This window comes from Caretta caretta, chromosome 17 (genome assembly GCF_965140235.1).
Source record: "Caretta caretta isolate rCarCar2 chromosome 17, rCarCar1.hap1, whole genome shotgun sequence".
Classification (NCBI taxonomy): domain Eukaryota; kingdom Metazoa; phylum Chordata; order Testudines; family Cheloniidae; genus Caretta; species Caretta caretta.
This window is the reverse complement of record NC_134222.1, coordinates 8,402,511-8,427,519: the sequence shown is the minus strand read 5'-3', so window position 1 is coordinate 8,427,519 and position 25,009 is coordinate 8,402,511. Positions and strand designations below refer to the sequence as shown.

Below are 25,009 nucleotides of genomic sequence, written 5' to 3'. Positions count from 1 at the left end.
GTCAACAAATATGTTGGCAAGGGTGTTTCAGTGGATACAGCATACTTGGACTTCCAGAAAGCCTTTGGCAAAGTTCCTCAGCAAATGCTTTGAAGCAAAGTAAAGAGGGATGGATCAGTAACTGGTTAAAAGACAGAAAACAAAGGGTAGGAGTAAATGGTTAGTTTTCACAGTGGATAGAGATAAATAGCAGGTATCTGTACTGGGACCAGTGCTGTTCAACATATTCATAAATGATCTGGAGAAAAAATTAAACAGTTAGGTGGCAAATTTTTTGAAGATATGAAATTACTGAAGATAAGTCCAAAGCAAACTGCAAAAAGTTATGAAGGGATCTCACAAAACTGGGTGATTGAATTTCATCTGCCAGTTTGTTGCCCAATGTTGATAAATGCAAAGTAATGCACACTGGAAAACCATAATCCTAACTATACATACAAAATGACGGGGTCTAAATTAGCTGTTACCACTCAAGAAAGAGATCTTGGAGTCACTGTGGATAGTTCTCTGAAAACATCTGCTCGATGTGCAGCAGCAGTCAAAAAGCGAACAGAACGTTAGGAACCATCAGGAAAGAGATAAATAAGACAGTAAATGTAATGCCACTATATAAATCCATGGTACCCCACACCTTGAATACTGAGTGCACTTCTGGTTCCCCCAACTCAAAAAAGATAGATTAGAAATTGGGAAAAGTACAGAGAAGGGCAACAAAAATGATTCTGGGTGTGGAACAGCTTCCATGTGAGGCGACATTAAAAAGACTGGGCCGTTCAGCTTGGAAAAGAGACAACGGGGGGGACGGACATGAGAGAGGTCTATAAAATCATGAGCAGTGTGGAGAAAACGAATACAGAAGAGTGTTGTTCACCCCTTCACATAGCACAAGAACCAGGAGTCACCCAATGAAATGAATAGGCAGCAGGTTTAAAGCGAACAAAAGGAAGTACTTCACACAGTGCACCACCTGTGAAACTCATTCCCAAGGGATGTTGTGAAGGCCAAAAGTATAACTGGGTTCAAAACTGAACTAGCTGAGTTCATGGAGGACAGGTCTATCAATAACTATTCGCCAAGATGGTCATGGATGCAGCCCCATGCTCTATGTGTCCCTAAGCCTCTGACTGCCAGTAGCTGGGACTGGAAGACAGGAGATGGATCACTCGATAGATTGCCCTGTTCTTTTCATTCCCTTTGAAGCATCTGGCACCAGCCACTGCTGGAAGGACACTGGGCTACATTGGTCTGACCCAGTATGGCTGCTCATACGTACTGGGAGAGGGAGCTGGGGTATAAGAATAAGTAACCATTTCAGTTATGCTGAACTAAATCCATCTCTGCTGTGATTCCATTGACTTCCATTGGGTTTTGCCTAAGGCGTTGTAGTAGTCACCCTGCCACCTCTGGTCAGAAAATAATAGTTTCTGGCACAATCCCCACTGTGCCTTCTTCTGTGTGGCCCCTTCTGGATAGTGCAGCCACATCTACCAGGCTCCTATTCTATCCAAATGTAAATCCTCTTAAAGACCCACTTCTTCCATGCTGCTTACAGTGACTTTGGCTTACCCATATCTAAATTGCCTTTTGCTGTTTGACTTCCCTTGTCTTCGGCCTACTTGTCCACTTGTGATTGTGAGCTCTGTGGAGCAGAGATTGTCCTTGAGAGTTGGGATGGTGCACAGCACATGGCTGGGGCTATCCTCAGTAAATAATAATAATTAATAATGATGACTGTTGAATGACTCTGGCTAAGAGGGACATGTGACTGCTACATGCAAACCATAGGAATTTGCTCTGTGCACTCTGCTGCTGAGGTGCGCAAAAATCCACCTATAACTGGAAGGTGAGGTGAGAAATGGCTGGCGAAATATCTGCTGGTGTAGAGGCAGCCTTTCGATGTAGTATAAAGAAGTCTGTTTAAAATAAAAGGGTAAGGGTTGACTGAACATCACACACCTTAGGAGCTTTTAAGCCTTTGCGTGTGTACCAAGAGATACAGATTAGATAGACGGTCTATGCAGAGAGCCTGGTTTATAATCCAAGAGTATAAATTCTTGGCATATTTCTCTGAGGATGTTGTCAAGAGATTTATTTACCTCTTTTCAAGGCTGGAGTGGGGGAGCGGGGGTGAGAGAGGGAGGGAATCCTTGGAAAGAAGCTTCATGTGACCTCAACAATGCAACTTAGCTATGAACAGGCAACCTCCGCTCAGAAGACTAGGCATGGTTTTTAGAAAATCCCTGGTTTGGGTCATACATTCACAGACAAATTATTGTTAGTTATTTTTACTTAGGGATGAACTTCCAGTGACGTCAATAGGAGGAGTTGGATGGACAAGGAACGCAGGATCAGGCCCATTATCTGCTTTGAGAAAACCATGGAATGCTACGCATGTGGAGGGAGTTAAGGTCCAGATTCATGGTGGGGGGTCAAGATGTTCCGTTCACACCAGCTGAAGATCGGGCTCCGAAAATCTAGCTTAATTTAGTATGAAGTTAACCAGTTTCTCTTAGAAATGCTGAGTTACTCTATTTTAGTAACTTTATTGTTCAGTAATTTTATAAAATCATTCATCTGAGATAAGCCAATGACAGCCAAAGAAAATCCGTATACAGATTGGAAGCAGTGTGGTCTGTCTAGTGGGTAGAGCACTGGATTGGGACTCAGGAGATCTGGGTTCCTATTCCTGGCTCTGGCCTTTTGTGTGACCATGGGCAAATCACTTCCCCGCCCTGTGTTTGTTTCCCCTTTTGTAAGATGGGAATAGTGATACTGCCCTCCTTTTATAAAGCAGTTTGAGATGGAAGGATGAAAAGTGTAATATAAGAGTGTATATATGAGTCACCTCCTGCTCTCTTCGTCATCTTCCCAGGTAACAGGAAAGCAATGAAGCTTTCTTGCCTCTTACAGTAGCCGTGGCTTTTATAGGTAATTCTCTGTATAATCTTGAATGCTCTTCCCCTTTGGTAAATAGAACCCAGCTCTTAAAATGATGAGCTCTTTAAGAATCTTTAAATAAATATGTGCGATAAAATGATTCCTCTAGAGGAACACAGAAGCAAGGAAGGGCAAGTCTTGTGAGCCAGACGTTCAATTTCCAGCAAGGGCCAGCCACATCAAGAATAGAGGCTGTGACCAGAGTAGTTTACAGTTTTTCTGGATCTCTGTGTACCTGTAATCCCCGTGCAGAGTGGGAAAGACCTGGCTAGATTAATGTGGATTTGCAACCAAGACAGACTGCTGCTGGATCACCTTGATCATACAGGGAGAGAGGTGACCCATAACAAAGGAACAAATTGGGGAGAGCCAGCACTATCTGAACTTTGATAATAGGAACCCTTCGGGATTCAGTCTTCCCATAGCTAGGGGTAGTTGCGATGACAGCACAGAGCCAGGTAGAACTGCACAATAATCTGTAGGGAATAATTGACTGAATAGATTTCTTTCTCTTCATAAGAGATTCCTCCCCTCCCCCGATGTATTCACCATTCCAAATTCTTCACTGAACACTTTCCACAAATGATCCTTGGTTGGTAGGGTGTTTTTTGTTTGTTTGCTTGCTCGTTTGTTTGTTTTGCAAGCATTTCATTTAGGGTGTTCAACATTTGAGATATTTTGGCTAGTGCTGACTGGAGGCAGGTCATGTAGCATTGTTTCTGTTCACTGGCTGGATTAGTGTAACCCTTAAAATCCGGTCTGTGGTGGTGGTAAAGTTCCAAACTCACTTTCTGAAAAAAGTCTCTAGTACTGGCTTAAAGCTTACTGCTTAGGTGAATATTTCCGCCAGTCTACTCGCTTGCTACACTATAAATGGAACGTGATGTAGACACAGCTGGGGCAAGCCAGTTATTATCATCTTTAATTCAAGTGTCTATTCCTGTAAGAGATTTGGGGGGAATGTGTCATCTCTGTTGATGAAGTATAAGAAATGTGAGGATGTCACCCAAATTAGGGACGATAAGCGCAGGACAAATACCTCTGTAGGAGGAGGATGGGAGGCAGTCCTGGTCCTGATTGTCTTTCCCACTGATTTCATTGGCTCCACTTGCAGATAATACAAATCAGATTTGACTCTACAATTTTTATGTTGGGGGAATGGGGCAGCTCGGTTTTCTGCACCATGAATGAAGATTTCCCCAGATGGTCTGGACCTGGAAGTCTGTCACAACCCTAATGTAACGGTGTTTGCTACAGTTAAGTGTTTGCAGGATTGACTCTGTAAGCACATGAATAACTCAACTTATGGGAATAGTTCAATCGAACAGTGCTTCCCTGCTCAGGTTTTTACAGGTTTGAGGACATGGCATGAAATATAGAGCAGCAGTTTTCAACCGGGGGTCTGGGGCTCCCTGGGGGGGCCATGAGCAGGTTTCAGGGGGTCTGCCAAGCAGGGGTGGCATTAGACTTAATGGAACCCAGGGCAGAAAGTTCAAGCCCTGCCATGTAAGCCTGGGTCCCTGAGCCCCACTAGCTGGCGCTGAAGCTGAAGCCTGAGCACTTAGCTTTGTGGGGCTCCCTATGGCCTGGGGCCCCAGGCAATTGCCCTGCTTGCTACCCCCTGATGCTGGCTCTGGCTTTTAATCTACTGGATATACAGAAAAACAGTTGTTGTGGCATCAGGGGGTCATGAAGTTTTTATAGCATGTTGGCGGGGGGGAGGGGGGGAGGACTCAGAAAGAAAAAGGACCCCCGATGTAGAGCAAAGTCAGTAAGTTCTGAAAACTCACAATTACGGTAATTACAGTTGCTGGTCAATGAGACGCCACTCTCAAGCCACCTTATATATGTTCTGGGTCTTTCTGTATTTCTATACATGAGTCTTTCGATATTTCACTGATGTGTGGATTGTCTCCGTCCAGTTCTGTTTAAATAGACTTTGAACATCATTTACAATCATATAATTTAATTTTGACGCTGTTTGTAACAAACCCTTAGAAACCAATGTTTTCCTCCATCATATGTGCGCACACGTTTGGTATTGAGGAGGGCTGTCCTTAAGCGCTAGGTTATGGCAGCGTATCTCTTGGGGACGGGGCCCACCTTTTTGCTCTCTGTTTGGACAGCGCCTAGACAGGGACTCCTAAGCACTGGTGCAATAATAACAATGTGTAAGTATGTATCATACATACCATGATGTCATATGAATGAATGAATATGTAGGGAAAAAGTCACTGACATACTCCTTTTGAAAAAGTCACCAAAATAATTGGAGGAACTTCATTAATGGCTGGAGCAAAATTAAGGGGTGGGGTGTCAAATTTTGAGACTGCTATACTGTGTTGGATCCTGCATTCCATAATCAATACACCCCAAACTCCTATTATTATTATTATTTGATTTAATTATTTATTATTTTGTTATTTTTATTACAATAGCATCTAGGAGCCCCAGTTATGAGCCAAGACCCCATTGTGCTAGGTGCTGTACAAACACAGAACAACCACTGGGAATTTTCAGTACTTTGAGAAAGCAGGATTGGGCGTTATTGTTAAATAAAATAGTTATTGTTTTAGAGGGGAAATGAGGGAAAAGTGCACTATTATAACAAAATTTTTCCGAACTCACTTTCACATTGTTTACCAATAGCTTTGTTTTTAAGCTGCTTTCAGGACAAAAGGTAAGAAATCTATGGGATTTTTTTTTCCTTGACAAGTTGAAGGATCCAAAATAACAAATAAATTTAAAAATGCAGTTGGATGGTTATTCCAAGTAAAATATTAGAATATCTCATTATTTTAGTGCACAACTGTGACCAAGTTCATGATCAAAAATGGTTTTTCAGCATAAACCACTTCCTTGTAATTCACCGTCCTTGTCTATAAAAATCCAATCATCTTAAATAATTGAAATGTATTTTTGGGTATTAACCTGTCTTTACAATAACTGCCCTTAGCAGATTTAACAGTATTTACCATGTAATGTATTTATTTAGAATGATATGCACCCCAAAAAAGAATGATTGGCCAGACACTGGAGGTGCCCTGGAAATAATTTAAAAATACATTAAAATCAGGTCCTGATCTTGCAAATACCGATACACATGCAGCCTTGCAAAGCCCAAGCATTAAAATCATGAGACGTGGCTCAAAAATAATCAGATTTTAAAAAATAATAAATTTGTCTTCTGGTTTTTAAATTAACAGTGTATTGGGCTCATGTTTTCGGGCTTTCTGCTGGCTACCATGAGGGCTGAAAATATAACTTTTGTAAATGAAAGCTGAGATTCTCACATAACCACTTACTCCAGGAGCTGAGAATTTAAGGGAAGAAAACAAGAAATGTTTGTGATAAAATCCGTAACAGCTGGCAACACTGCTTACACACTGAGTACCCCGGTTGACTGCAAGGGAACTATTGAGAGTGTATAAGGTTACGCATGTGCCCGAATCCACTGGAGAATTTGGGGTCTTCATATTCAACCATAATTACAGTGCAGCACTACAATCCAATATAACCTTCCACGGATGGAACTCAGAAGCTCAAATCACCTTCTCCCTCCTACAGTTCTCCAGGCTTATAATTTCTCTCATCCTGGTTTTAAAAGCCTGGGGGGAAACGTGAGCTTTGCAACATGCCCTGAAGGTCCTCAGAATTGGGCTTTTCAGACCCAAGTCCAAATGTCTGCTCTGACTTGAAACAAACTTTCACAAGCTCTGCCCTGTCTTGGCCTGCTAGAGCCCAGAGTTGTGAAGCATCTGCTGAGCTATCTATCTCTTTACTCAGGTTTTGGAGAAGGCAGCAGGATCATAGGAGGGCTTAGGAGTAAGGTGTAAGTCTCGCTAGTAATGAAGGGCGAAAATACTTACCATTTTAAAGCTATTGTTGGATGTAATTTGTAACGCACCTTAAAGCTGCAAAGGTCTGGGTCTCAACAAAGGCAGTGTTCTGTGCTGTCACACTCCCAATGATCTTCAGTTCTCTTGGGGATCACTCATTAATGCCGTGTGAAAGGGCATAGAACAGAGGCTAGGTAAAAAGAAAAATGTCCAATTTTCACAAAATTAGAAGTCTTCGCTATCCGCTGTGTTTATGGAGGGAACTCCCATTATGGAACCTGGAGCTCCCCGTTGTTCCTACATATCAAGGAGAGGGATTATTATTACCATTACTACTACTCAGACTTAATGCTTCTGTTGGACCTTTTGTTCAAGGATGATGGATCTCAAAATGCTTTATTAAGCCTTGCAACACCCCTGTGAAGCAAGCAAGTTTTATTTCTATTTTACCTATGAGTAAACTGAGCCACAGACCGAGATTAGGTGGCTAGACAGAGGTGTGAAGTTGGGAATGGAACCTAGAGCTCCGACTCTGTCCCTTGCTTTAACCACTGGACAACATTATCAAATTTACTTTTCATCCAGCTGAGGTTATTCCTGCTGGAAGCGGGATGTGACCGGAAGGCGTAAATTTGTGGATCAAATACTAGAGGGTCAGATTGAGATTAAGGGACTGATCCTGCCCCCTTTGGAGTGAAGGGTCTTCCAGGGCAGCAGGGTGGGATCTGTCCTTGTGCAGGGCTCATGGATAGAGTGATTTTTAAGGAGGCCGACCCATCATCAGTGAAACTGCCCAACTTGGGCAATTGCAAGGAAATCCTGTTGTGGGGTTTGGGATGCCCACCTGTAATGGATTCTGGCTTCCCTCGTGCATTCAAAAGGCCTAATGCTGCCATCCTACTGGTAATAGATTCTTAGCCATCAGCCTGAGGTTTTTGTCATTGGAATAAGCTCACCCTGGGCACCCCCCCTCCCAGACCAAACTCACTGTTTGTTTCCCCTGTAGTGAGGACCCCTGGCGGGCGGCGAAAATGATCAAAGGTTACATGCAGCAGCACAACATCCCCCAGAGGGAGGTGGTGGACGTCACAGGCCTGAATCAGTCTCACCTCTCCCAGCACCTCAACAAGGGGACACCTATGAAAACGCAGAAGCGGGCAGCCCTCTACACCTGGTACGTCCGGAAGCAGAGGGAGATTCTCAGACGTAAGTAGTCTGCTTACTTACAGACTAAGTTCCTTCCGGCCTGGGCGCCGCGGCTCGTTACCATGCAGATCTGCTCTGAAATTCTGCTCTGCTCGTTACCGTATAGTGGGGCTTCGTGTTTCTATTGATACCTCGGTCCAGTCATGCACACGTTTGGCTTTAAACCCCTGATTTAACAGGGCCACATGGTTCAAATCAAGCACGTGCGTAGTGATTTGCTGCATAGGCATGGATTTACATGCTTAAAATTAACCAAGTGATGAAAATGCTTTGTTGAATCGGGGCTTGAGTCTCTCGGTGGTTTCTGTATCAGATGTTCTCAGTCCATCAATGAAATGAAGCAGGTAGAAAATGAATAATCCCCCCCTTTTTTTCATGCTCAAATCATAGCTTATTGTCTTACTGAGACATTTCATGCCTTGAAGCATGCATAACGTCCTGATTTAGCTGTCCATGTGATCACCACAGCTCCTTGGTAGTGCCATTACTCAAAGGATTATACTGCATTTTTGGTGCTTTGTTTGAAATTTTACTGCATAAAATTAAAAAAAAAAAGAGATGCATCTTAAGTACATGTTTTTTGAAAAAGCCCATAAGAAATACAGTGAAGCCCACTGAGCAGCAACGTTCAACTTCCATGTAGCCCCCATTAAAATCACTTTGAATTGCCCCATGTATGTGTTACAATTAGAACCAGACAAATCATTCATAAGGAACACCTGATTTAGATGACTTTTGCCTCTCTGTCCGCAGCTTCTCACATTTATTCATTTTTCACAAATATGTGGGAAATATTTTCTTCAAATAATCCTTGGTCTGTGGCTTGTTTCTGAACAGTTTGTTGGGAGGATTCTAAACTCAAGCTGATTTGATTGGACACATAAGTCATCTGATATTATTTCTGTTCCCGGATTGCAAGGGTGTGACTCTTAGAATCAAATTTCTGGGGGAGAATACTTGTGCTCTTTGGCCCCAGCTGAGCCTAACTCAAATACCGTGAAGGGTCCCAGCCGCTTCAGTGGGGTTATGCATGTGCCTAACGAAGCACATGACTAAGTATCTTTCTGAATTAGGGCCTCGGAATATTTTTATAACGCTTGCTTAAAACTTGCTGTTGCCCTGGATGTTCCAATCAGTGAACTTATTTGCGGCAGTATTTGTGGGAAATGAACCCTTAAAAAGGGGGATGTGAACACAGCAGAAAAAAATCTGTTTTTTCAGAGATGTGACTACTTGAGGAAATCTTTTTGGGGCAATATTTTCCAGTACTCTAGCTTATTTTCTCTAGCAATATTTTCCAGTACTCCAGTACTTATCATGTTTGCCAGGCTGTTAGGAATCTTCCCCTGGATTCTTAAAGTGGCAATGACAAATGCCTTGGACAAAAATTGTAGTTTTAATATATTGATAGAAATATAGTTGTCAATTTAAAAAAAATCATTGAAATCAGCTGGGTTTTTTTGCCTGAATATAAACATGCCTCTGCAGTGTTTTACAAACCACTGGTTGATTACAGCCTTGTGCTAATGCATGAAAATCAGAAAGTTTAATATATTGGATAATGGAACAAAGAGCAATAATGAGTGTAGGTTTATATGGTGAGACTCACGCTCATGCAGAAGTGCAATTGAGCACACCTTAAGCTTAGGGTTTGTGGGACTTTAAATGGTGCTGAAACTGATGAATTTCACCCACAAAGACTAGGCCTTGCCAGAGAAACTGGTTACTTCGTGATAGAATTAGTCAGCAGGTGATGGGAGCTCAGTGAACATGACATATTTGGATCTTAGTAAAGCATTTGCTACAGCATCTGTGAGAGGCCAGGAACAAAAAATAGAAGCAGGATCGACTGATGAAGTCTGATCCTGATCCCATTGGTGGGATTTGTCATTGAATTCAGTGCGAATGGGAACAGATCCTAGAAGTAAATACGCATAACTTTTAAGTGATCAGAAAGTTGGGGCACATGAATTTGCACATGTTTGAAGGAGGGAGATGATTTTGGGGGTAGCTTGGGGTGATGGGCTGAAATTAAGAAAGAGAACTTTCCTGCGTGGACAGGGCAAGGGACTCGGTGACCTCGTTCTTGACTAGTCTGATGTCCCTGTCGAAACGAAATGAAGTACAAACTAAATGAAGCAAGCAGCCAGCCCAAGTGGTGGAAAGTTAATTAGAATTTTAAAATTCTTTGCTTTAATGATCTAAGGCCAAGTTTGTAGCTGTATATGGAAGGACAATAGTGTTTCCTCCATCATTCCTTTTAAAGGAGTATGGCCCCTTTTAAAACAAAAATCCCTAAAATTCCTGGGTGCTGCATTTCCATGTTTCCTGCAGTGATTCTTAGGCAATGAAGAATGCAGAAAGGTTTCAGGTTGTTCCTGTGGCCTTTTTTAACAATCCAAATCTACAAGGGCCCAATCTCGCTTGTGCCATCGAGTTGAATGGCCCCACAAACCTCGACTTTACTCATGTAATTAGTCCTTACTTCTGCAATTCATCTCATTGAATCCAACTGGGGCTATCCACGTGAGTCAAGGTTTGCCGGGGTTGAGCCCTAAACTGTGTCTTAACAAGTAGTTCAGCACTTGTCCTCCCAACGGGATGGAGTATCGGTCTATTTCAGGAAGATACGGAGTCCAGAAAGTCTTTCAAACTGAATGTCATTGCTTTGAAAATCCACCTAGAGGGAAAAAATACCAACCTCCTGCTCCAACCTTGGCCTCTGTTTTTCTGCTTCTCTTGTTGTTGTCCCAAGGGAAAAGCTATTATAAAAAGAGGGAGAATTTCCCTGCAAAACCGAGAATAATAAAACCGGCCATCAATCTCCCTTTACTGCTGCGCTGACAGGCCCCAGCTCTGTGGCAGGCAGGCATGGAAGGTCACCCGTTCTCCTCATGCCTCTGCTGAGCTGCATTGCCCAAGGTGTTCGGTTTTGGAAATGGCGATCCCGCTGCATACATGGGTTGATTTAAGCTTCCTTATTGCTGTAGGAGTGTGTGTGTGTTTCCCATTAATTTGAAATGGAGCTGTATCAAAGGAGGGGAGTTCTTTAGGAACAAAGAGAGGCAGAATTCGGGGGGGATCTTTGAAGTCTGACTGCCTAACTCATAATGTATTAGTCTAAGTTCACAGAATCCCCCACCCCCGAACAAGTACACGGCAGGCACAGAAAGCCAGGCCATGAATATGTATGGCCTGCATATGACTTCTCATTAAGGGAGCTGCCACACAGCTCAGTGAGGCTCATACATATCCATAATAATTTTAGAACATGCATCTGCGGCTGTGTCTTGGCATAGGCATGGGAAGGCATTTCGCAGATTAGCTGCAGTCGCAAGATGGAGAGGTGAAGCTCAGAGAAAAGCCACATATTCGGGAAAGCTGGACCTGTGCCCTATGGAACCTTCTCTGAACTGCCAAAAATTCTGAACTTCCCACCCGCAGTCGTTGGTCATTGTCTTGGGACTCTGCACTTCCAGGTCCCAGCTTGGTGCAGAGGGGAGAGAACCTGGTCTCATAAGATTTCCAGCCTGGCTTTGCAAACTTAAGAGATTTGCACAGAGAATCTTCCAAATCCTTGGATGCGTTCTCTGAACTTTGAATGGAACAACTGACCCTTTCAGATTAGCCCATGGCTACTTGATTATAACTGCATACTTGTAGCATCTTGAGGCCTTGACGTGGGGCTGGTCTACACAATGTTAGGTCGGCCTAACTACATTGCTCAGAGCAGTGAAAAATGTCACACGCTGTGCGATGTAATTAAACTGAGCTATGCTTCAGTGTAGACACTGCTGGGTAGACTGAAGAATTCTTCCATCCACCTAGCTACTGCTTCTCGGAGGGGTGGATTTACTACAACAATGGAAGAACCCCTACACCTAGTAAGAGACAGTCCCTGCCCTGGAGAGCTCACCCTCAAGACAGACAAATGGTGGGCGCTGGGGGAACTGAGGCACAGAGAAACTGAGTGACTTATCCAAGATTGCCCTTGGCACCTTTCTCTCGAGTTGATATCTGCTCCATTTTGAGAAGTTGGCTATTTATTTTTTATGCAACTGAGCCCCTCTGAAACATTACTGAACAGATTCACAGCACCCTGCTGAGAGAAGAAACTGAGGCACAGATAAGGGGAGTGACTAGCCCAATTGCCAGCCTTCCTTGAATGTGTCCTAACCACAAGCCATTCCCTATCTCCCCCTTCCCACCAGGGTAATAATCTGTAAAGTGCACTGATGGCTCTATATAAAACATTGAAATTAGGGGTTACGTTTAGTGCTCAGCTACATTCGTGTCAATCCAGAGCAAACCCACTGAAGCCGGTAGCTATTCTGGATTGGCACTGGTGCTGCTGAGTGCGGGATGGGGTGTGGAGACTGGAACTCTGGGGAAGCCCGTTGGAAGGGTAACGTAAACCAGTCTAAAAAGCATCAAAGATGCAAACAGCTCACCCAAGAGAGGGTCCATTAAAAGGTGTCGGGGTTGCCCTAAAGGGCCAGCCTTGGTCTTAGTACACGGTTTTGTGCAAGGGCTGTTCACAAGTCTGTATTTCATGTTTTTCATTGCTAGGGAGTGGGTGGGTTTGGGAAAGGCAGGGAGAAGTGGGTTCCCTCTCTGATCCTGCTGGTATCCAGATTGCTGCCTGCAAGTAAATTGCCTATTGTTTCAAACTGCAGTCCTGCTAAGGCTCTTTAGCAGAAGAGATCAATGGCACAGACTGAAGTGATTAGCCAGCCCCAGTCTCACACATTCAAGGATAACTTTATTGACCTTTCAGTTGATGGCAGTGGGGTATGTTTGGCTGGTGTGTACTGTGCTGGGTCTCAAAATTGTTCATGTGACTTTGCTAACAAACAAAGCAAAGAAATTGGCGTCAGTGCAGAAATCACTGGGTGATAGTCTCTGGCCCGTTTTATGCAGGAGGCCGGACGAGATGGTTCCTCCTTATCTTAAAATCTACTGTTATTTTTATTTATTATTTATTTGTATTGTGGTGGTGGCCAAGAGCCCCATCCACTGACCAGGGCCCCCTGGTGGTAGGTGCTGTACAAACAAAAAGATAGTCCCTGCCTGAAAGAGCTTAAAATTTCAGTATAAAACAGACAGCAAGTGGATACAGGGAGGCAGATGGGGGAGCACAAGGAAACAATGTGATGATATGAATATGAATGCAGGTTATTTTCTGAGTGGCAGTGGCTACAGGCCAGATCAAATCTGCTCCTTTCTCTTTCAGAATTCAACCAGACAGTCCAGGGTTCTGGAAATATGACAGACAAAAGCAGTCAGGATCAGCTGCTGTTTCTCTTTCCAGAGTTCAATCAGCAGAACCAGGGCACAGGCCAGCTCGAGGACACCTGCTCTGAAACCCCCAGCAAGAAGATGCGACGGAATCGATTCAAATGGGGGCCTGCCTCGCAGCAAATCTTGTACCAAGCCTACGACCGGCAAAAGAACCCTAGCAAGGAGGAAAGGGAAGCCTTAGTGGAGGAATGTAACAGGTAAAATGGCACTGAGTTGGCTCAAGAGAATATTACTCTCCCCCCAGCTCCATTGTCTCTCAATTAGCTGGAAAGCCTTTGTTTAAAAAAACAACCAAACCAAGGAAGCCCCAAATCCCTATGGTCCTAGGCTTCTAGTTGGTGCTGTTGGAGAGAGGGAATCTGCTATACTTAATAGGAGCCTGGCTCCACGGATAAATGACAATCGAATCCTGGAAAATATGTTCCATCACTTCCCTTCTGCACGATTCTTCAGTGAAGACGCCTGTCAGCATAGTTAATTCACCTCCACGAGAGGTGGTAGCTGTATGGATGGGAAAAGCCTTCCCAGCAACGTAGCGTTGTCTACACCAGGGGTTTGGTCGGTATAACTGAGTCAGTCGGGGTGGGAGGGGATTTCACCCCCCGTGAGTGACACTGTTATACCAAGGTACATTTCCAGTGCAGACCTGGCCTGAGCATAAATTCTTTCCTTCCCCAAAAGAAGATGCGATGGGCCTGAGTTCAAGGTTTGGCTCAGACATTCCCCAAGGATTCTGTGCATGCGCGTGTATTTCTGTTGATTGAAGCTCTGATCCAGAAGAGCAGCCAAACATGTACATAACATTAACATGAGCAACACCACTGCAATCAAGGGGACTATTAAGTGTTTGCCATTGAACTAGGCGCTTACGGCCTCTGCTGGATCAGGGCCCTGTACAGGCCACAGAGTTTGGATCCGAATCCCAGCTCTTTCCAAGTTCAGTGGTATCCACACACAGGGTTTGGGTTTGTGCCCATCCCGAATGCCAAGTTTAGCCTTGTTTAGGGAGGGGTGGAAAAATCAGAACCACGCCCCCCACCAGCCCAACCCTTTGCCCATTTTTACACTCAGCACAAAATCAAACCACTCCTTGGGGTTCTCAAATGCTGAGAATTACTTTTATTTTATTAACTTTTTTATATGCTGCTTTGGACTAATGGATCTTGGCCAGGATTGGAACTGCAGCTGCAAGGTGCAAGCAAGAGCAAGGAGAGGAAGGGTCAACCAGTGCCTTAGACTGGGATTTGGGTTACAGGGGTTCAATTCCCTGTTCTTCCCCCACCCAGAATTCCTGGGTGACCTCGGGCAGGTCACGTCGTCTCTCTGTGCCTCAGTTCCCCATCTGTAAAATAGGGCAGTGCCGTAATCCCATTTCACCAGGGTTTAGTGAGGATAAATACCAAGAGGTGATGGACCAGATAAGTACCCTCCATGGATGGGTGATCTTATAAACACCTACATAAAATGCCTTGCGAAAGAGTGTGATCTAGCTGGTGTGCTGCTGTTTCACCGTGTGGCCTTGGGCAAGTCACCCTTCCCCATTCTGCCTCGGTTTCCCCACCTGTAAAATAGGGGTTTTGCTTCATCACCTACTGTGCAGAGATGTCACGGGGATGCACTCGATATTGTCCATATAGTGCTTTGAACCAGTAAAGGGCCATGGAAATGCGATGTATCATTATGGACTTCATAGCAGCAAGTGACCCATTCCAAAGTGTTCTCTTCATTCCCCACCTAGGGCGGAATGTCTCCAGCGAGGAGTGTCCCCCTCCAAAGCGCACGGGCTGGGATCCAACTTGGTGACGGAGGTTCGCGTCTACAACTGGTTCGCAAACCGACGGAAAGAGGAGGCTTTCCGCCAGAAGCTGGCCATGGATGCCTACAGCACGAGCCAGCCACACAGCATGAACCTCCTGCTGTCCCACAACTCACCCCATCACACGCAGCCCAGCTCTTCGCCCCCCAGCAAAATGGCAGGTAAGTGAGAACCTAACTGTGTGCAAAGGGGAGTAGGAATCGGTTTTTCAAACCGCTTCTTAGCGTATGTGGGGAGGGAAGAGTGATCTTGTGGGAAGCAGGAATCTGGAGATCTAGCTCTGTTGTCTCTGTGAGCTGGAGTGATTTTAGTCTGTTTCCCTTGTCTGTAAAATAGGGCTAGATTCCCTAAGTGACAGGGTGGTGGTTATGTGGCTTGATGCAATATTGTCTGTGAAGAAGAAGGATGAGCTTGTTGTGAAGGCACCAGACTGGGTCTCGGGAGGCGTGGCTTCCATTCTTGGTTCTGTGACAGATTCTCTTTGTGACCTTGGGCAAGTCCCTTTGCCCCTCTGTGCATCAATTCCCTGTTTGTACAATGCAGGGGTGTGGTACTTTGCTTTTCCAAACCTGGACCTGGGGTAGAGTTTAAGGCTTTAATCTGTCTGGTCTATTTAAACTCCTTGAGACAGGGACTGTCTCTCTTAATATGTGTATGTAAAACACCTGATACAATGGGACTCTGATCTTAGCTGGCCCCTCTGGGTGCTACCGTAATACAAACGTGAAGGTGTTGGAGAAGAGCAGTAGATGATGATTACTGATGTTATGTATTGATTGCAAGTTGGATTTCAACAAGGTGGAGCCTCTTTTGATTTTTGCTGGTTTTATGACATTGATTCGATTCCTTACACTAGCCAGAACCAGAAAAGAAGTGTGTGGCTTTCACTGCTTTGGGCATTCACTGGGTGTGCAAGTGAGTTTACTGGGGGAAGAAAGGATGCGGCAGGAAAAGCAACTAAGAAGGATTTGATTGTAAGCTCTTTGGGGCAGGGCCCATCTTTTTGTTCTGTGTTTGTACAGCGCCTAGCACCATGATGCTCCTAGGGTGCTACCATAATGCAAATAAATAGTAGTAGTAATAAGAAGGGTGAAAGATAAAGCAGCCATGTAGTTCCACTTTCAAAACACAGCCCTGTCCTCCACACTGGGGAGTGTAAGCAGATGCAACATTTATGGCGGGGTAGAACGTAGTCCCCATGCAATAGCAAATTGGTGTAAGTCACTCATTTTGCACACCCACTGAACACGAACTGGAGCAAGTTTACATGCTTTCTACCCCTTCGGCCCAATATGTAACTTGCATCCCATTTATTTCATGCCTGAATGTGACCCTAAGAATCATTCCTCTGACCTGTAATGTGAAATCAGTGGGGTTGCATGAGCGTAGTTGGGAGCAAAATTTGTCTCCCTGTTACGTGAAGTGTCCCCTGTAATTCTCCTTCAAACTGCTGCTAAGTCACTCTTTCTGAAATGAGCACTGTCCAAACTTCCGCTGCAGAACCCCCATGCCATGCAAAACTCCCCTGCTTTCGGGCTTTACTTACAAATCCAAGTTTTGACTCACTGAAAGTATTGCTAAGATTCACAAACCCGCGTTGAGTGGAGCCTCCAGGTCTCCACTAAGCTGAGGAGCGAGTTACAATAGTGCATTGGAACTAGGTGAAACTTGGCCAATTTGACTTGAACTTTTTGCACTGAGATTTTGCATTTGCTTCAGGCCTATGCAGGAGGGTTGAGCTAATCCATGAAAGTCTAAACCCCCTGTCACCGCACATGTCTACAAACCCCCACGAGAGAACACTCAAGGATGGGATCTGAGTGGGGTTTGAAAGAGTGGATTGATCAGATACTCAGAAAACAGCAGGATAAGCCACTCAATGTCCGTTCAGCCACCTCAGCATAACAGATCATGAGACGGGGTTGCAATGCACAGAGGCCCTGCTCTTTTCCCCCTGCATCCTGCCCTCCCCCAAACCCAGCAGTCATCTCCCAACCCCATCCAGTGAAGAGCCGTTGACTCCTTTCCCATGGCCAGCAGAGGGATTGGCTGTGCTTTTTTGACACCCAGGCCACCGTGATTGCAGATCGAGGCTCTAGAAGACCTCCTCTGCCTCACTAGCATATCACTCCACCTCGGGGTATCGACGCTTCACCCCCAAAAGGGTGCCTGTCTCTGTCCTTGTCAGGAGGAGACGATGGTCTTGTGGTGAAGATCCCTGGGCTGGGAGTCTGGGAAACCTGGGTTCTTCCCCTTGGTCTCCCTTTGTGACCTTGGGCAAGTCATTTCACTACTCTGTGCCCTGTTTTTCCTCAGCTGGTGTTCACAAACGCTTCTCCTCGCACATGTCCTCGTGAGTTTACGGGCTGGAAGGCACAGGGAGCACATAGGAGAAAATGCAGAATATGGTGATGCAGATACTGTGGGTACAAACTGTGGTGTGTGTGGCTGCTGTGCTGTCAACCAGCCGCACCCCAGACGGAGGCGCATGGGAAGAGATTTTTAAGTCCAGATCTGCTCTCTTGGCAGGCTTGCCAACTTGCTGGCGCAGTTTGGCCCTTTGACAGCGGGGCAGAGCACTGTGCTGGGCTGTGTTGGAATAATGCAGGGGACTGCCTGTGGTGGCAGCTAGTTGGCATAGGCCCACCCCACTGCCTTTCAGAATAGCCCATCCTATGAAAGCTGCGCCTGGAATTTAATGTGTGGTGCGCTTTGTTTCGCTTGAGAGGGCAGGGTGTTACCAGGTGCATGGCTGTTCAGCTCTTCCCTATAGGGTAGCCTCTGCTGAGCTTGCACAATCCGCTGGCATGCTGAAGACTTGGGTGAGGAGCTGTGGCAGGAAGGGATGGTTTGGTCTCCACTCTGGTGTCTGGGTGACAACTTACTTGCAAGGCACAGAATTGTCTTCCTCCTCCCCGCACCAGCCAGAAAAAACAACAGTGTTTTATGGTCTTTTGGTCTGAGCCAGGCTGGCTTGAGGAACTGGGAACTGAGAACTGATTCCACCATGAAAGATCAGTGTAGATGTCTGCATGTGCCCTATTCCTCTGTCCCACACATCTCAGTTAAACTCACTGAAGAGACAGAACTTCTCTCTGTCCAGGTGATTTGTCTGGGATAAAGGCCTCGCTCCATTCTTTCCCCTTTCACAGTTGGATTCATTTCCATGTTCTTGTTCTTTAATTCATCTGAGATTTGCAACAATGGGGAAGGACCGAAAGCAAATGGACAGAAAATTCTAAATAGATTTAAACCAGAGACAGCATCACTGTGGAGCAGGGAGGGAGGGAGGGGACTCAGAAAAGAACTAGGCTAGAAGAGAGTGGAGGCTAATCAGAGAAGTCCCTGACTTGAGTGAGTGGTGTGGGGCAAGAGGCATTGTTGGGAAAACAATCCCCATTGTCCTTGTACCTGTAATCTACACACCAAAGTCAGCAAGCTCAAGAGGCAAACAAAAGAGGGCAGCTTTCTGACAAGCGCTAGGGTCGCGTGGGGGTCAGTGAGGGGTCAGCGGCTCTCACTGTTGGGTCTTTCTGATGGTTCACTGAACAATACAGCATCCTCCTCTTTTGCTATAAAGAGACAATCAGAGCAATCCCTCCTACCTAAAATCCATGGGGCAGGGGATAAGAGCTGTCAGTGTCTTGGAAATCCCTCCTTAGGTACTGAGTGCTGTGTTATTTATTGTATAGCATCACAGATATACCTGTTGCTTTACAAAGACTAACAAAGACAATCCCTGCCAGAAGAGCTGCCAGTCTAAGGGAAGACAAGAGGAGGATGAGGGCAAAGAAGTGCTTACTTTGTGCCAGGGCTTGCTAGGGCTTGAGCCCCGGCACTTCTAGGCTTGGCAGTGCATAGCCCTGGCACCTCTGGGCTTGCCACATCAGTTATGAATGTAAAAATATCGCTTGAGCCCCAGCATTGAATTGCTTGAGCCCTGGCACCTCTTTTAGTACAAATTAAGCACTGGGGCAAAGAGAAAAGAACAATGCTTTCTGTCCAGGTTACTTGTTATACCCATTCGTGAGACATGGTCCCTGACCTTACGGAGCTTACAGTCTAACTTGGATAACTTCACTTTTGAATAAGAACTGTCTCTCTAGCAAGGGAATGAACAAATGGGGCATATTTTCCCACACACCCACCCCCATCCACTGGAGCCCCATTGCTGACCTTCAGACAAAGCTACTTAACTCCTGGCGACAGGGGGAGGTAAGATTTGGCACATGCTTGTAGTACTGATAAGGGTGGCAGTCTTGGATGGTCTCACCCTTCCATGCTACTCAAAGCAGCATCATGTGGGATTTTCTGCTTTTCCTGAGCCCAGCCACAACCCCTCCAGATGAGTGGTTGCTCAGCTGGAGGGACTTCCATGGGCTTGGTGGGGAAAGAGGAGAAGCTGGATTCATGGGCTCCCTCCATCCACTGTATGGGTTTTCTTTATTTTTTTTCCAGAACACACAGCCTTGTTTTCTATTCCTGTTCTCTGCATCACTCTTTGCAGGGACCCTAGGCCTGTTCTCTGCATCACTGTTTGCAGGGACCCTAGGCCTGTTCTCTGCATCACTCTTTGCAGGGACCCTAGGCCTGTTCTCTGCATCACTGTTTGCAGGGACCCTAGGCCTGTTCTCTGCATCACTCTTTGCAGGGACCCTAGGCCTCGTGCTTGCATGAATTGATGCTGGTTAACTATGTGGAATGTCCACTTTTTGTGCTGAGCCGCCTGTGATGTGTTCCCAGGAGTCTACGGACATGGAAGTGGGTTACCCGTGGAACTTTAACCTATGCTACAAATTAACGTGTTGTTATCAGGTCAGTCGCTTCAGTCAGACAGCAGGTGATCACTTTGGGCATCAGTATTAACATGAGTGAGCGACTGGTTTTAATGCCACATTTGCGCATCTCTGCTGGGATGCTGCAATTAATCATCTGGACTTGAGAGAGTCAGCAAGGGAACAAAAAGTCAGAGAGGGCTGGGGGAAGACAGAAGGCAAATCTCACAGAGGGGCTAAGGTGGGATGTTTGAACTAGGAAATCACAGGGCCTGTTTGGGCCCCTCCTGTTAAATGCTCAATAACGCAGCTCCCTGATGTATCTCTTTGGTACCTATCACTTAACGATCTGCCCTCATTCAGAGCAGGCACCTAGGGTAATGAACAAGCGGATATTTTTTTCTGTGCAGTCCATCCAAGATCTCAGCGTGGTTTTCAGACATCGGAGAATTTAGTCCCATGATCCCCCTTGGAAATATGTCTTTTTCTTGCCTGCATTACGGTGAGGGGTAAATAATTATTTTACAGTATATATTTTCACTTTGCATTTACCATTGCACCCCCACCTGGAGCTCTGGCTGCATTACAAGCATCAAATAGTAACACACACGAATTAGGACATTGAGATCCTCCCAAAGACTCTGCAACCACACGAGCCATACTGCAACCAAGGCCTACTCTTATTTACACCAGTGTAAATCCAGGGTGACTCCACCGAAGCAAAAGGAGTCCATTTGGATTTATGCTGGTTTAGCACAGCGTGGCCTGTGGGATATATTTCAGAACATAAATGCACTTCTGAATGGGTGCTGAAGGTATTATGGTAATGTCATTATAAAAGCAGGCTAATGTGGGGGGAGTCTATTTGCCATCAGTAAGGAAAGCTTTAGGATTGCTACTCATCCAGCGGCCATGCATCCATTCCACATACAGCAAGTACATGATGACCAAAATGTGACCCTAACCCTGGAATGTCCCCCACAATAGGGGTGGCAGGGAAGAAGTTTGCCCTTCTGTCATAGGCTGATTGCTTACAAGGTGCCCTACAAGCACATTGTCAGCAAAATCAGCTGTTTTCAGTGTTCTCCTCCTGGCTTTACAATAATACACCAGCATGCAGCCCTGCGTTGTCATGGCATTGTCCCCCTGATGCATGCTTAATTGACAATTAAGCTGGGGCTTTGAACAAGCTTTGTTGCCTTTGATGTGTCCTCATCCTTCCACTGCGTATTGGGTCGCTCCATGACATCCTTTGTCTTCTTCTATTAGGGGGACTGCAATTGCTGTAACCATGTTCATTTATCTTGAGGCTGGAAGGCCGTTAAGCTTAGGCCTTTATTTTCCTAGCACTAGACTCAGCCAGCAGGAGCTGTCCCGGGATATAGGCCCCAGTGACAGCCTATTCTGAGGCTTCTTTTGAGCAGGCCAGGAGTGATGGCTGCCTCCCTGATCTAGTTACTCAATTGGAGAAAGGCCCCTTTGGAAAGGTCAGAAGGGGTTGGCTGTGGGAACTGATTGAATTTGCTGGAGACTGGTGCTCATATTGATTGGATTCCTCAAAGAAGGAGGAAATTGGCACAGGATATGAGTAAGGCTGGCCTTGGATCTCGGGCGCATGTGTGACTGGCAGCTTTCTGGCTATGCTGAAGGGCACTGCTGTCTGCAAAGGGCAAGCCGGTTTCTTCAGAGAGCAGGATTCTTGCCATATTTTCATACCTACTCCCAAGAACAGAGCAGCCTAGAAGAGCAGAGAGATCCAGTATATGATCTCGAGATGGGGATGGTGGGGTGCCTGGCATAGGGAGTAGGATTTTAACACTGCTTTTGGAGAGTGAGGAGGGGGTTGAAGTGGGGAAAGGGCCTTTGGTAATAAGGAGAATATTTTCGTCTATAGAGGGATCTTTGGGGTGTGAGAAGAGGGTCTATCGAAGCATCCAGATCCATGTTTCTGAGGCTTTCCCCTTGACTAGCGCTGGTAACTGATTGGGTGGGGGGCTTTTAAGGAGGGCACAGCACCGTCCAGACATGCTGGTCCTAGAGGCAGACCTGTGTGGATTTAGATTAGGGTTAGGGTTTGAGGCTGAATTGAGGTCAGAGTTCCAGCTTGGATACAACAGTATAAAACCCTCCTGAGTTGCTTTCATGTGATTTTTTTCATTTATTAATTTTTTAATTTTTTTTTTTGGCCCCGAATGGCAGAAATCTCTCAACTCCCTAATTTTAGGAGATTCTGCCATCTTGGAACACTTCAGAATTGGATCCTGATGAGGGGGTCCCTTTCCACTGTTGATCCAACATTGTCTGCATAATCCCAGGGTCAGGTTCAGATCCAGGGGCTCCAATCAAACAGTATCTTTCCCCTCCCGCCCCCTCCAGAAATGTGCAGGGTGCTCAGATTCAGGGCTCCAGTTCAGATCTCATTGCTAACTCCTACCCGTAGGTTGTAAGGAGCCCTCAGATTGCTGGTTAGTGACTTCTTCCCCAAGCATTTTTAATCAGGGCGCAGTAATGCCTGCAAGAAAGCAGCAAGATGCAATTGGCTGGCAGCTCCCCCTACCAGCTGTTTCACCGACCTCAACTCTGGTTGTCCATGCTGGGATTTGAACTGTCCTTGCACCATGTGTGCGGCTGTCTGGAGCACTAAATGCCTTAACAGCTTAATGGCATGCCTGGCTGCAGCAGCACCCACTTCCTATCCCCCCCTCCTCCAGCCTCCCTCTCCAAATGACTTCTATGGCCTGGAAATAATGGGACTTGAATGTATGGGGCAGTGGCAAAATCGTTCCTATGTTTAACATCTTTGGTTAAAAAGAGAGAATGTGTATTCTTCAATGAAGGGAGTGTGAGTACCATGGTTAGTGCCTAGAGGGCCTTTATTTAAAAACAAATCAAAATAAATACATACGTGAAATCCTCTGGGGGTATCCATTCATCTAATCCTTAACCCTAGTTTTTAATTATTCAGAGATGGATATTTTACAGCCTATTTAAGTGGCACAACTACTATCATAAGGGGAACTTGTGGCACCTTAGAGACTAACAAATTTATTTGAGCATGAGCTTTCGTGAGCTACAGCTCACTTCATCGGATGCATTCAGTGGAAGTGAATGCATCCGATGAAGTGAGCTCCAGCTCACGAAAGCTCATGCTCAAATAAATGTGTTAGTCTCTAAGGTGCCACAAGTACTCCTTTTCTTTTTGCGGATACAGACTAACATGGCTGCTACTCTGAAACCTATCATAAGGGGGTTTTTCTAATTCCTGAACTTGTCCCTTCCTATAGCGCATTTATCAGTGTTCTCCATTGTCTGTTTGATTTGAAGGTCAGGCTGTTTTATCTTGTGCCCTTCCCACAGACACTGGGTTTATACCATTTTTATCTTCAGGAGTCCTGAAAACAATCAGAATATTGACGAGATTAACCAGCATAAAGCTCAAAGCATTCTGCTGTCAATTTCCACATGATAACCTAGTCAGACTCTAGGGTTTGCATACAAAGAAGCCAGGCAAGAGTTGGTTTTGTGGGTGTGTCTACTCACAAATGAGGCAACTGTGTGTCACTGGGTCCCATTCAGGCTGGCACCTGGAAGCAGCCAGAATAGGCACACACAGTATGTCCCAAATACAGCCTGGGGCCTGTGCAGAGCTAGTTCATACAGTCAGGAACAGAGAATAGTCTGCGTGGGTGAAGTGCATGGAAGCCAATGTAGGGTCATGGAGCGAACACTCATAAACATTAGCCCCCCAGCATCTGTGCTACAGCCTGAAATACCACCTGAAACAGGAGCAAATATTGGTTCTTCGGGAGAACAGAGCCTCTGTTATCCAGCTCAATGTTAACTCTACAGTTGATCTCTTATCCCACTTGCAGTGAGAGTCATCAGATCACACAGAGCCAGTGATTAAACCAGAGTGTAAGGAGAGAGAGGCCCTGAAAATAGTCATGCTGTGCCTTGGACACAACTACTATCATAAGGGGAACTTGTGGCACCTTAGAGACTAACAAATTTATTTGAGCATAAGCTTTCGTGAGCTACAGCTGACAAGTTCCTGTTAACAGTGGGTCTGCTCCAAAGCTTCCTGACATCCATGGGAGTCTTTTTCATTGGCTGGCTTAGGATCAGGCTCTGTAAGAATGGCACTGCAATCTTACTGAAACCTCCTCTCCTGGACCCAGGGTCAGGACTGAGTGAACAAGTAAAGAGTGAGCAATAACCTATTCCTTGTCAGCTCTTCCTGCTTGAATCTCGTACACATAACTAATGTGGGCATGGTTTGGTGCCTGGTGAGCCAGTCATCTAGGCCAGGGAGGTGTATTTGCAGTTCAAGTCAGCCAGCTTAAGCAAGCTACAGAGAAAACCATCCGTCTCCAAACAGCAGGGAGTATTGTCAAGGCCAGATCATTAGGTGGTGTAACTAGACATATGCCATTAAAATCCAGTGCAGCTACAGTAGCTCAGGAGCTAGCCCTGTATCCTCTAATGTGTCAAACTGAGAGGCATCGCGATAAAAATATACTTGTAGCAAACCCTTGGATTCCTTTTGATACAAGTGAGGATCACAGTATCTGGACGCAAAACGCGGTTCGTACTTGTTCTCTAAAGGCCTATCAGTACAAAGTTGGTTCTGATCACTTCAGTTTATATGAGTATCTTACAGGGTTGTTCTTTTTAGCCTAGGGTTACTTCCATTGGTTCCGATTCTAGATTTTAATGCTAGAGGTATACAACTGGCATTGCCCAGCAATTGCAATATTTTACTGTTCTGTTCATTGTCCTGTTAGGTCAGTACAGTGTGCTGTTAGAGCCTTTCTGGTTTTATTGGGGGTAATTAGAACTTTATGACACCAGCAGAATGGGAGGGTCTTGTCCCCATAAACAGGTTTATAATGGATATAAACTATGCACCCTATAACTTAGCGAAATTAACACTTTCAAGACAATTTGAGTGGCAGCCCAAAAAGCAAATAATGTTTCACTCAATTCACTTTTGAGCTGGAAATCTGAAAGGGAGGAAGGCTTTTTCCCCTTTTGCCCTCTAGCCCAAAGTGCAACTGAAAGCAGGGCCACTGGCTAAGATACAACCATTTGAAAAGCAAACCAATCCTTTTCATTTAGCTGGTCCTGTTTCGGTA

At 45.4% G+C, this 25,009-nt stretch overlaps 1 protein-coding gene across 10 annotated transcripts in view; it reads left to right on the top strand.

The window, feature by feature from the left end:
* HNF1B (HNF1 homeobox B) overlaps positions 1-25,009 on the top strand; it is an 81,214-nt gene that overhangs the window by 8,738 nt on the left and 47,467 nt on the right. For 8 of the 10 annotated variants that reach the window (XR_012665307.1, XR_012665309.1, XR_012665308.1 and 5 more), the window contains 3 exons: positions 7,783-7,982; positions 13,216-13,480; positions 15,022-15,260. Coding sequence is in view for 7 of the 10 variants with exons in the window: in XM_075120673.1 (XP_074976774.1) it covers positions 7,783-7,982; positions 13,216-13,480; positions 15,022-15,260 (704 nt within the window). In the remaining 3 variants the exon portion in view is untranslated. The remainder of the gene's footprint in view (positions 1-7,782; positions 7,983-13,215; positions 13,481-15,021; positions 15,261-25,009) is intronic. The other 2 variants (XM_075120678.1, XM_075120679.1) reach the window with 1 other exon arrangement.